This window comes from Rissa tridactyla, chromosome 7 (genome assembly GCF_028500815.1).
Source record: "Rissa tridactyla isolate bRisTri1 chromosome 7, bRisTri1.patW.cur.20221130, whole genome shotgun sequence".
Classification (NCBI taxonomy): domain Eukaryota; kingdom Metazoa; phylum Chordata; class Aves; order Charadriiformes; family Laridae; genus Rissa; species Rissa tridactyla.
Genome location: NC_071472.1, coordinates 16,992,046 through 17,004,959, shown reverse-complemented (window position 1 = coordinate 17,004,959; position 12,914 = coordinate 16,992,046). Strand labels below are relative to the sequence as shown.

Below are 12,914 nucleotides of genomic sequence, written 5' to 3'. Positions count from 1 at the left end.
CTCCATCCCCCCCCCTCCCCGGCTGCCAGCATCACCCCATGGGCCCAGTGCGGGGTGGGAACGCAAAAACGGCTTCTTTGGCCCCCACTGGAGATCGTGGGTGTAGTAAAACATTCCCCCCCACACTCAAATTTGCACCATCCGGAGCCGGCACAGCCACCCGCCCCCCGATGGCTTTCCCACCCCATTGCACGGATGGGGCCAAACCCGTCACCCCGAGGGAGCGAGGTGGGGGGAGGGGGGGGAGGGAGGGGGTGGGTGGGTGTGTGTGTGGCCCCCCGTTGCCCCCCATGTCACCCCGCAAGGCTGGGACCGTTTCCCGCCCCCCCCGTCCCGGGCACCCCACGGTGCAGGAGCCGCAGGCGGCGGCAGGCGGCGCCGCCGCTGCCGCTTTCAGCCACGCAGGCGCTAAAAACGGGTTTTCCGCTCAAAAAGTCAGTGGCTTGGGTTTTTTTTAACCCCCAGCTAGTGGGCTAGTAGGTCACATTCCTACCCACAAGCTGTAGCTATATGCATGTATATAGATAGCTATAGCCATGCAGTCTTATACTAACTATATTATTTATATTACATATTAATATTTATATTATACTAGTGTATAATTTTTATGCTATACTAAAACTGCCAGCTGAGATAGCTCTGTGTGTGTACACCAGAGCTGCCGGGGTTTCGGCTATTACCCCATGTGCTGCTGGCCCGGTCCCGATGCCCAACCGCACAAAACCGGCGCAGAAGAAACCCCAGAGCCGGGATCCAAGCAGTGACACCCATCACACACGTGCACACAGACACGCAGCCTTCAAGGCTTTGTTGCAACCCTGGGGAAACCTAACCAGAAGCTCTTTGCTCCCTTTGCCTTACTGCTGTGTCTCTGCCCCTCTGCAAGGAGCCTGGCTGGCTGTAAGCCCCTTTGGTGGGCTGAGGGCTCCTGTCCTCCCTCGGGCTCTTGGCACATGAGCAAAGGCCACCTCCAGCCCTTGCACCGGAGCGTGGTCCCAGGCATGGCTGGGCTCTGGGCTCAGCCACCCCAGCCCTCCCTGGGCAACACCTGGCTTGTAGCATCCTCATGCCCCACAGTGCTACTGGCATAGCCCCTGTGGCACCTGGTGAACCACCTTCAGCCCCCCCCAGGGGCACAAAACAGGATAGTATTAAATGTTAATTTTGCTCCTTTTCCCGTGTTCTCCAGCTTACATCCCCCCCTCCCCCTGCCCCCCATCCTGTCTGTCCTACCCCCTTCCCCTGCAGCCCCATGCACTCGCTGCCTCCTGTCCCCATACATTTTCCTGGTGCTCCCCACCACTGCCCAGACGCTTGGCACGCGTCGATCCCACTCAGTGTCCTGGCATGGGGTAGGAAACACCAGATGGGGAAGCAGCCTGCTGGTTTTGCCTTCCTTTGGGGAGGCCAAAGAGAAACCGCAGTCACCTGGATGCTGGCAGCTGGGGGCCACACAGGGTCTCTCCCTCAAGGCTCCGATTTTAATTGAATGCAGTGTGGATTATTGGATTTTTTTTTTTATTGTTGTTACTGTTCTTTGCCTCCCCATGGTGTCCTAAGCACGGAGCTGTGCTGTCATGCTCCCTTAGGCAGCACCTCTCACCCTGGGAGAAGGTGCAGGACCTTCAAGGGACCTGTCTCCATGGCCCATGAGTGGAGCAGCTCAGCCAAGTCCTGATCCCACACATAGCCCCGGCCTCCCTGCACCTTCCCAGCAGCCTGGTCTGGGCAAAGGCTTCGCACGGAAACACTAAGTCTGGCTTTTCAGCTGGCTCAAATTTTGCGCTTCTTGAGGAAGTGAAGGGGAGAGCCCCTGGAGGATCCTCCATGGAAACCCATGGAGGGTTTTTCCCTGCAGTGCCCTGCTCAGCTGAGGAACTCTTCACATGACATGCAGAGGAGACCAAAACCATAGCAAGATGCTTAAAGGAGCCTGGATGATTCATGGAGAACAGGTCCATCTGCCGACTAATTAACAGCACGGTTAGATGCAACTGCTAATTCAAGAAGTCCCTGAAATACCAACGCTGGGAAGATGGAAGCAGAGGTCCCTTCTCTATGGAGAAGACGCCTTTGTCCAAGCATCTGCCAAGGTCCCTGAGGTCCCTGCAGTGGATAGGAGGGACCTTCCCTTGCAAAGCTGCTCCCCTGCTCAAGGAGAAGCTCTTGTGCAGCCTCTCGGCAGCTCATGAGCATCACGGCAGACAGGGCATTTGCACTGCCATCCTCTCTGTCCATTAAAGGAGGACAAAAACACCCTTTTCCACCAAACCTAGCTGCTGTCAGGCAGGGAGATGGTCTCCACACACATGCTGGCCAGACACCGACTCCAAGGCAGGGTTGCATTTTGCAGACTCACAAGGTACCACATGGGGAGCAGCAACACAGCAGGCCAGCAAACCAGTGACACCAGTTCCTCCCTTCTCATAGAACTGGGACCAGTAACAACAAAAGGCCCAACTCCCATTGCCGCTCGTTGGGCCCAGTGTTTACCACAGCCCCAGGACAAAAGCTGAACGGGCCCAAATTTGCGTGTGATGCATCAGGAAACGTGTGCTATGAACAGAAGGGAGCGGGGAGGGGGAAGATGACAGTTTTCTGGCATCCCATTTAATTTATTCCAACTTTATGCAGCTCAGCTTTTCCAAAAGAGAAAAAGAAAAACACAAAAGAAAAACTTCCTGATTCCTAAACAAACCAAAAAGTACAAATTGCAGATGAGAGCCAGCATGTGCAAGGTTTACATGAAAAAGCAGAACACCCTCGGATGTTAACAGAAAACAGGTAGCATCATTTGTACAGTTACTTGGCTTTGCATGCAGGTGTGTTTTCTTTCTCTCTCGCATGCTCTCGCTCCCTCTCACACACAGCCACGTGCACACACCCCACTCCTGACTTTCCAAAGCGGGTCCTTTCCCCATCTCCTCCACTGCCACATCCAAACCCCTGCAAAGTCATGAGTGGCTTAATTTGCAGAGACCACCTGTGCCCTTCGCACTTGGGATCTGAAATGCGGGGCCAAGAAGGGGGGAAAAAAAAGCAAGAAACCCCATTGCTCCCCTTCCTCCACAGCCTGTTGGGCTTTTTGCTTTTCCTTTTCCAGATCAAAGTCCCTGCATGACGGGGGATCAGCAGCGGGGACCCCAGTGTGGTGTTTTTCCAGCACCACTTGGTGTTTCTGGGGTGTGCTGGCAGTCACCACAGGCTGGTCTCATCCCTGCAGGTCATGGTCATGGTCATGGTCAGGTAGCTTTTGCCCCACCGTGCAGGCATAGGGTGCTCCCAGCCAGCACCCACACTCACCAAGGAATGCCCTTCCTCCACCCTATTCAACCTAACCCTGCAGAGGACCTGGGATCTGGAGGATGTTTGCTACTCAGAAGCATTTGCCAGAAATTGGGATGCTTTATTCCCCCCCTCCTGCTTGATTTCATTTAAGAAAAGCCCAAGATTTTTACTGTAAGGAGAGGATTTTTGCAATTGCTCTGCAAATGGTATTTGTATTAAAAAGGAGAGAAAAAAAAAAAAAGGAAGAAAATAATAAAATCTCCTTGCTTAGGCAATGGGGAAGTTATTTATTCTCAGCGTCGGTGTGTTCTGTACAGAAAGAAATCAACAGGTGAAATAACAGCAGAGACACATCTCTCCTCAGAGTGGCATGCCCAGCGCAAAACCTCTCAGAGCGCCTGGAATTGCTTGGATTTAATCTATACAAATGTGTGTGTGGGCAGAGGGGTGCGTGTGTGTCAGGGCCTTTACAAAGCAAGATATATACTGTAATTTACTTACAAAAAAAAAAAAAAAAAAGAAAAAGTATGTGCTGAATAGCAGATGCTCACTCCAGTCCCAAACGAAAATGGAGGGACAAAGGCAGCTGCTTGGGAGTGCAGGTTTTAGATGGGTTTTTTCCTATCTAGAAACAAAGAAAGAATGAGTGAGAGAGAGGGAAAGAGAGAGAGAGAGAGAGACACTCCCTGGCTTGTTATCCTAAATCTACACAGGCATCCTTCCACCCAGCCCCAGCACGTTCACTTTAGCTCCCTCAGCATAAGTTGATCCTAAGAAATACTGGGCAATAGCCCTTCAAATCCCCTGGAAAACCAAGCCTTTAGCTTTGCCTTCATCCAAAGGCCCCATCCTCCTGGACCAGCAGCTGGAGCCGGGTCCCTGTGGGGCTGGCTGAGCCCCAGCACTAGGAAGGGAAGCACCTAGGGGTGGGGTTTTTTTTGGAGGGGAACTGTCTCATCCTTGGCCCTTTCCCTTACTGATGCCTCCTTGGGGGATGCATCCCGACCACGTCAGCATGTTCCAGCTGGGAAGCCGGGGGCTTTCCTCCTTCCCTCCCTCCCACACCACATCCCATGCCAGAACCGATGGCCGGGCTGGGGCGCAGGGGACTGGCAGGACGCAAGAGGCAGGCGACACAGTATTTACAGTCTTTGGTCTTGGGGAAGGGAGGGAAAGAGGGGGAAAGGGTGGGTTGTTTCTTTTTCCTTTGTTTTTTGTCCCAGTCCCGCCCGTAGCAAGGGGTTTTGTCCCCTGGGATGTGTCGGGGAGCACAATGGTGCTCTGTGCTGGAGGGTGCGGGAAGATGCCACAAAGCAGCAGGGAGGGCAGGGCCGTGGAGCGAGGAGCAAAAAAGACCAGTTCTCTGGCTTACATTGGGTGAAAGACTATAGGAAAGCAGTCCCTTCTCCTTGCAACCCCCCCACCGCCCTTCCCCTCCCGTTATCCCTCCCCTCCCCAGGAGCCGGGCAGCAGGGGAAGGAGGGCAGCACGCAGGACCCAACCCCAGTCTCTTCCAGAGCCTAAAGAGACACGCTGAAACCCATGTAAAATCCAGCACTGGGGCCACGGCGAGCCGCCTCCAGCAAGCAGGATCACGTCCGTCTACTGGCTCCGCAGGGCATGTGCTCCCCGGTCCTCCTGCTCGTGGGCTGTGTAGAAGAGGTGGCACTCGGGGTCCCCGCGGATGGTGGGTGCGCCCTGGATCACCTTCCCGTGGATGGGGTCCACGCACCAGCACTCGCCACGCTGCCCGTTCACCGACATCTTGCACTGCATTAGAGAGGGACAGGGCAGGCATCAGCTGAGGAAATGGAGGGACAAAACCCCCTTCCCAGCCCCACCAGCCCACAGCCCGAACACAGGCAGAGCTGGGGTTTCTCCGGCAATTCGGCACTGGTTTGGATTCAGGCAAGATTCAGGGATGCTGCACCCAGATGCCACGGGGTCTGTGCTGCACCAGTGTCACTGCTCCAGCGGTCCAGGCTGAGGGCTGGACCTCTTCCCCCACGGGCTGTGCCAGGGACCAAAAAGCTGATTTTAATGAACCACAACGACAGTTGTCCCTGAGATGCATCACCCTCTATCAGCTGTGGATGAAAGCACCCACAGAGTCAAAAATCCCTGGGGGAAGAGAGATGAGACAGACTGACAGAGGGGCTGCATAAGCTTCACTTTGCTTGCAAATTAGGCTGAATAAACTAAATGTAGATTGGATATTAGGAAAAATTTCTACACCGAAAGGGTTATCAAGCGCTGGAACAGACTGCCCAGGGAAAGTGGTGGAATTGTCATCCCTGGAGGTATTTAAAAGATAGACGTGGTGTTTAGCAACATGGTTTAGTGATGGTTTTTGTCAGTGTTATGTCGATGGTTGGACTTGATGATCTGAAAGGTCCCTTCCAACCTAGACAATTCTATGATTCTATGATTTTAAATGTGAGAGCAAGGCCCCCATAGCCAGACCCAAACATGTTTCCAAACAGGGTCTCACTCTGTCCCAGCACAGAGGTAGGGACTGTGTGCATCTGGGGCCAGACTCTGCTCCCCTGGGTTAGAGAGAAGCTTCTCGCGCCCTGATGGTTATCATCTATATCCTGCCCTGGCAGGGCTGCAGGCACTTTGAACCTGATGCTCATCCCTCCAGCCCCACCAGATACATCTCTGAATAGGAGACACAGAGGTTACTCCAGCAGGCTGGGCTCTGCATGCACACTGTAAAGCTGAATTCAAGCCATTTTTTGCATCTGGACTGAGGTCAAAATGCAGCCTTGTTCATGGGAATAAAAAGCATGAAAAGAGAGGGGGAAAAAAAAGTCTCCCCAGGAGGAGAGTGCATCCAGGCACCCTCTGCCCGAGTGCTGGCCCACGGGAGGTGGGAGCAACTAGGAATGCTTTTATTGGCATCCCATTTCCAGAAAATGAAAAGGACCTGATGCTCAGCTCTGGAAACACAGATGGAGGGAAATGGGTATCGCTTCACATTTGCCTTGTTTTCCCTTAGCCAGGACAGGGTGTGGGGGGAGAAAAGAAAGCAATTTTTGTCCCCTCTCTTTTTTCTGCAGCAGTCACCAGTGTGTAACCCATCTGCAGGCTGACTTTTTTCTCAGGCACAAGGAGCAGCGTAGACCGTCTTGTCTTTGGTAGCACACGATGCATCGCTGCATCGCCCAGGCTCGGTCCCCAGGCACAGCTCATCTCCTTACAGGGAATTTGCCAGCTCTGCTCCATGCACCCCTCCTACATGTGCCCATGCTGGGGGGTACAGACAGGCCCCAGGGCTCTTCAGGGGGAGGCGGCGGGTGAGGGTCCGGTGAGGACAGGGAGGAGAGAAGGGATGGAGGGAAATTATTTCAGAGCCTCCTACTTTTTTTAATGCTTTTTTTGGTTTTTTAATGCTGCTGGATCAAGGGATAGAAGTAGTCCTGAGAAAAAGGCTTAGCCCTGAAAACAGCAGGTTTTCTGGGGTTTCCTCCAAGGGCTTAGTTACACATAGCTGTATGGGGTGCTTGTATCCTGGTACTATTCACACGTGGCTGCCAGTCAACCCTGGACATCCTGGTGTTTTGCTGCCCAAGAGGTTTTTCCTGGCATTTTTTCCCCATGTCTCAGCTGCTGACACCTGCTGGTTTTGCACGAATGAAGCCAAGAAGTCAAAATTCAGACACACGTTAAGTTGTCTGAATCCCTTTGGGTCCCATAAATACTTTCAGAAACATGCTGCCCCCCAACCCCCACCTCGCCTGGAAGGAATCTCTCCTGGAGCTGTGGGACCAGCTTCAATTTGTGGAGGAAAACCAGTAAAGTGCACCTTCCTGACCCCAGGAAAAGTGCCTTCTGCTTTGTCTGCAGGACGGGCCAGCATTCAGCCCCTCTCTGCTTTTCCCCTGTAGTGGGGCCCAGCCAGGACAAGACTTGGCTCAAAGCAGATGAAAATAGACCTGGACAGATAAGCAGCTCTGGCGGGGAAGAAGCAGCCCTGAGCTGCTGCGTGTCCCCCTTGGCTGCGCATGGCGGGGATGTGCGTTGAGGGGCTGCTGCTGGGAACGCAGCCAGCCTTGGGGCTCTGGGTCTCCCCACTTGCCTGTTTGAGATTGTACAAGCCATGCTTGTCGCAGTTGGGGATGTGGAGGGAGTAGAGGTGTTCCAGGGGACCTCGCTCATCCGGCAGCCGCATAGTGGAGATGCGTTCCAGGACCTGATCCAGCTCCTGCTGACAAGGGGTCTGAAAAGAGCCAAGAAAGCAGAAAACAAACAAAACCATCAGGGCAACGGGATGACTCATAGTATCAACACTTTGGACAGCAGAAACACCAGTAAGGATGAACACCCGCGTGCACCTCCTCAGGACACAGGTTTGCCACTGGGCCCTGCTGCTGACTGCACCTGCAGGCACCCGAAGGCATGTCCACACATGCCGAGGTGGGGAGACATCCACATCTCTCCCATGTGCTTCATGTGGCCAAGAGCCAACATGACACCAGGTCACAGGCCCTGGAGGCACAGAGGAGGAGACGCCTCAGAGATGCTCCCATGGGTCCCACTGGTGGTGACAAGTGATGTGAAGCAGGACTAATTCAGACAGACTAGGAGGGTTTCCATGAACATAGCCCAGATCCTGCACCTGTGATGCAAGTTTTGTCCCAGAAGTGCAACTCAAAAGCATTTTGAGACCCCATGGATGTGGAGGGGAAGCCCCAGGAAAGAGAGCACCCAACAAAGCCGGTCTCTGGAGGCATCTCTTGCTCCACAGCAACCCCAAGCCAGGGCTCCCGGCCAAGGCAGCCTTGTTGAATTATGCCTGATGTGAGCCGGAGCGAGTCCACATCTCTCTGCTTTTGCAGTTGCTGTTTTTTTTTTTCCAAAGGAGCAGCAGCAGTGTGGGAGCTCTGTAAGTTGATGGTACTTGCACCTTATTTTGAACCTCTGTTCCTTGGAGGGGGTGAGGACTCTTTTAAAGCCCCTTTCTGTCCCTGCACTCCCCAGATATAAATACTCAATATGTTTATACAGATATGTATTATGGACCTTTCGGGGTGGCTTTCCATCCCCATCCCATCTAGTTGCCTTGACAAAGCTGCCCACTAGAGGGAAACCACGGCCAAGGACTGGAGGGTAGAGAGACAGGGACGGGGAAGAAGGGGACAGGGAGGACTCCGGGCACTCTCCCTGCCATGTGACAGCCCCACAGCCCATCCTCGGGGGCTCTGGGCCCCCCCCTCAACCTGGACTGGGGCTGCCCTGCAGCAGGCAGACACCCTGCGACCCCCCAAATCCCCTTGGGCCATCCCTGGCACTTGCTTAGGGAAAAAGGGTGTGAGAAAGCCCGTCCGTGGGCAAAGGGCAGGCTCGCACCCCTGCGGAGGTAGGTGTCGAGCCAGCAGGACCCCCCTTCTCTGGCTCTGCTGTCAGGAGGTGAAGCTGCAACGAAAATAACACCTCCTTGCCAGCACATCAAAGTTCATCAGATGGTGTGTTCGGCCTCAACTTCAGGCCAAAACAAACGTTTTGCTTTCCCTTTTTTTCTCTCCCCCCTTTTTTCCTTTTTTCTTTCTTTTTTTTTTTTCTTTTTAAGACCGTTTGTTACAAATGTCACTAAGGCTTTTGCATTCAGCATTTCCCTGGTGAGTCCGCAGTGGCCTCCATTAGCTCCCCATGAACCCCTGCCCTCTCACCCTGCCCGTCGACAGCCGCGACTTCTTCGAGTCCTCGTGGTTGTGATGGGGCTTGCCGACTTTGCCCATCTGCCGCTGCTGCTCGTTCACCTTCTCCATCATGACCGCCAGCTCCTTCATGCCTGTCTTCACGGGCTTCCTCCCACCGGCTCCACTCAGGATCCCTGTGGTGCCATCCACGTGGTTCTCAGCAAGGATGCTCTCGGACCGGTCATCGCCATTATCTGCAGGAGACGGGGCAGACAAGGAAAGGGTCAAGCTCAACCAGGCACTCCCTCACGTGTTCATCCCGTCCTGGATCGCTTTCAAGCATGGCTGGTTACCAAGCCATAAAAATCCTTGCATGCAAAAATTTTAAATTGCATTAGCCCTTTCATCTGGAAGGTGAGAATAGATCCTTTCATTCTGGAGTTATTACCACACTAAAAGACAGTCTAGAGAGCAGGGGAAATCACTGCTGGAGAAGTTCTTTCTGGTTTTTCTTTGACCTTCTAAATTACTTCCCGAAGAATGTAATTTTCCCATCAGAAGTCCAGTTGGGTTAGGGATGCCAAGTGTACTTCGGCTCCAAAACTTAAAACCACAGTGATTAGTAACAATACCTTGAGTCCATCTATCATCCCCCAGAGTATCTCCAGGAATACTTACTCAATATTAATGTGCTAAAATAAATTTTCAGGCCTGCTTTCAAAAATGCCTTGCCTCTGTTTTATGGCCACCCTAATTTCCCTCGGAGATCCTGCCATTCCAGTGATCCTCCTTGCCGTATCGTCTTTCACGTCGTTTGTCATACAGTGCATTACTCATTTATCTTCTACCTACTTCTGCATTTGGCCACTTCTGCTGACCGTGGAACAGCCCCACATGTCCTGGGCCCAACTCTGCCACTGCTCCAAGCCACAAGACCCCCAGCTAGATCAGCCATTTCAAAATCAGATAGCAGAAATCTGGGGCTGAACACTGGACTTTTTCCACCTCCTTCACTCTCTGCTTTGTGCATTTTTGCAGTTCACTGGGTGCCTTTTCTGAGAGCAACCCTTGCCAAAGTAGGACACGATGGTTGCAATGCTGCAAAGTCCAAAGGGACTTTGCAGCATTGCAACCATCGTGTCCTACTTTGGACAGATCTCAATTCCTCCTGCTTGCTCCAGAACCCCAGAAGGTGACAGCTGACCCCTCCTTGGTGCCTGGTCTGATCTGGCTGAGCAAGCACGTCTAACTGTATATGGATCTAACATTGAAGCTGGCCCTGCTTTAAGCAGGAGCTTGGACCAAGACCTCCAGAGGTTCTTTCCAGTCCAAATTATGATTCAACCCATGCACACACATCACCTCTCGCTGCAATAACCCAGGCTAAGTACGTCTCTGTGTACAGGAGCTCCTCAGCAGCTCCACAGGTCCCATACCAGTGACAGAGCACACCATTCTGGTACTACAGTGGTGACAAACATGAAGTGTCCTTTAGCACATGCCAAGGAGGAACTGTAGCACCCAGCCTCCCCACATCAGCATTCTCTCTGGCACCTCCAGTTTCAGCTTTCCAGCGCTCCAGAGTTCAGGCACGTATATAGAAGTAAAGAAATCACATCAAACTGTGCATGACAGAAGGCAAGCAATGCTTTAGCTCACGTAACAATGCTTAATTTATGTATCCCTCCTGCTTCTTGGAAGACCAAACACACAGAGCATTTAAAGATTTTTAACATTTCCTTTTTTCAGAAGCTGCATCATGATGCTTTGTCAAAGCATAGCTCTACTGTCATGACAGAGAATGAAAAATCATAATGGCAAGTGTTTTATTTCTGCCACAGCTTTCCAAGCTCTTTTCAGGTGTGACAACCCCAGGCTCAACACGGTAAACTGCAAGAAGAATTTTGCCTGAACTTACTCAGCAAATGCCTGCAGACTGATGGCAAGAGAACAGCCCAAGTGAGCTGGATCAAAGAGCCACCCCAGCCCAACATGCCATCCACAAGAGACCACCAGCAGCTGCTCAGGGACACACGTTGGAAGGACCACTCCCAGTCTGTACTGCGGACCAGCAGTAAAAGCACTTTCATGGCTGGAGACTGCAACCGACCCAGAGGATTTAAAAGTCACCGACAGGCCCATCCCTCAATGGATTTGTCCAATATACTTTTGAACTTCCTCACCATTTTGGCCTCGGATCTCCCAATACTGGGACCATCCCACTTCCCAGAAATACTAAATGCATTTGGTCTGCAGGTTTTTAGCTGCTTAGGTAGCAACTGAAAAGCAAACACGGGGCAAAACCAAGCTGGCAAAGTCCATGACTTTCCTCAATACTGGTTCCAGATGAGAACTGGGACCAGGTCTGATAGCCAGATGGGCGAGCTCGAAGTCTGGGCTGCTGCCTGGCGATTGCTGTCTGGCTGTCATCCTAGGAGCCGGACAAGGAATATTTTGAGCAGGAATCTTCTGTTTATACACCAGTCTCCCCGTTAATTAGAAACACATAGTGAGAAGAGAGAAGGCCATGAGGCCGCCCTTCAGACAGGATCAAATGAAAAAGCACCGTGCAAGAGACGGGCAAGGCTGGCCAGGCTCTGATCCACAATGAGCTGCTTAGGAGGGTTTTAGCCTTCCAGTAGTCTTTTGTGCTCCTCTCCCTGGTGTCCCACCAAGCTGTCAACAGCAGAAGAACAAGCGCAGCAGCAGGGCAGCATCTCAGACACTTTGCAGTCCCCTGCTTCATTGAGAAAACCAGTGGTACAAACTGACGGAAAAGCAGCAAACTGGAAGCAGTGCCTTCCCCCATCGATTCTCACTCCCTCCTGCCTCCAACTAAAATATATAGACATCTGCCCAAATAAGCACTGCACTAGTAAATGAAGGCGAGCTGGTAAGCCTCTTGTCGGCTGATTCATTCACAAAACCTGCTTCTGATAATATTTTCGCTCATTTTTCTCACTTTCCAATGCTAACAAATGTCAGCCCAAAGAAAACCACCGAAGGGAGCAGAGTGTGCAAGCCCATGTGCATGAACACACCCAGGGGCAGGAGAGATTGGTCTTGGCTCCCCGGGCACCATCACAGGAGCAAGGCTAGAGCAGAGGCCAGGAAGGTCTAGCTGCTATCGACTGCAAGCTCTCCTCCCCAAGGCCGAGACAGCCACAGGGAGCCGTACCATCGCCCTGACGCTGAGCTGGCTTGATCCACATGGGGCTGATGCCAGAGCCCCACCACAGCTTTTCCTCTCCCAAACCTGGTGCTGCTCTTAGGATGAGTTCTCCTGACTTGGGGCCTGCAGGGATGGCTCCATCCCTGGGGAAAGGGAGACAGGACAGAATAAGTTGGCCCCATGTGCAAAGCACCAGCATTTCCTTCACAGATGAGCTGCGCACACAGGAGCATCAGGTGTGACAGACCACATTTCAAAGAGCAAACGGGACAAGTAGCAATGACAAGAGTGAAGACATCAAGCCTCAAGAGTGAAGACATCAAGCCTTAAGGTTGGGAGAACACAGAGCACGCCATGAGCCAAGCAACGCCTTTTACGGCCAGATAATGCTTTTTAACACTGCCCAAAAGAAGCAAATTGGGCGTGCTTGCTTATGACTATCCATGAACCAATTAAGACACCCATCAACCCTACCGGCGTGGGATGGGCAGGTATGCAATTGCCTCAGATATACAAACCTAATCCGTTTGTCATCCTGGCAAACGCCCTTTTGCTGACCAATTTCAATTCACGCTAAATATATCTGTGAACAAAGTGGTGCCAAACTCCAAAACAATTAAGTTTTATAGTTCTTCCATTTTCCTATGGCATGTGGAAAACATCTCCTGTGCTATTTTGGATCAAAAGGTAGAGCACTTTGTGCAGGGTGGGACAAGTGTGGCAGGAATCAAAGCAGATAGCTGAAGTTCTCCTGAACACTGATGTGGAGCCCATGAAACACCTCTCTCCATGCCAAGAAAATGACTTCTTTA

The 12,914-nt window shown here is 52.3% G+C and overlaps 1 protein-coding gene across 1 annotated transcript in view; it reads right to left on the bottom strand.

The window, feature by feature from the left end:
• Positions 1-1,364: 1,364 nt before the first annotated feature.
• IGFBP2 (insulin like growth factor binding protein 2) overlaps positions 1,365-12,914 on the bottom strand; it is a 66,650-nt gene continuing 55,100 nt past the window's right edge. Inside the window, exons 2-4 of the mRNA XM_054209250.1 lie at positions 8,961-9,184; positions 7,370-7,510; positions 1,365-5,058 (exon numbers count right to left, since the gene is read on the bottom strand). Coding sequence (XP_054065225.1) covers positions 4,891-5,058; positions 7,370-7,510; positions 8,961-9,184 — 533 coding nt within the window. The 3' untranslated portion in view covers positions 1,365-4,890. The remainder of the gene's footprint in view (positions 5,059-7,369; positions 7,511-8,960; positions 9,185-12,914) is intronic.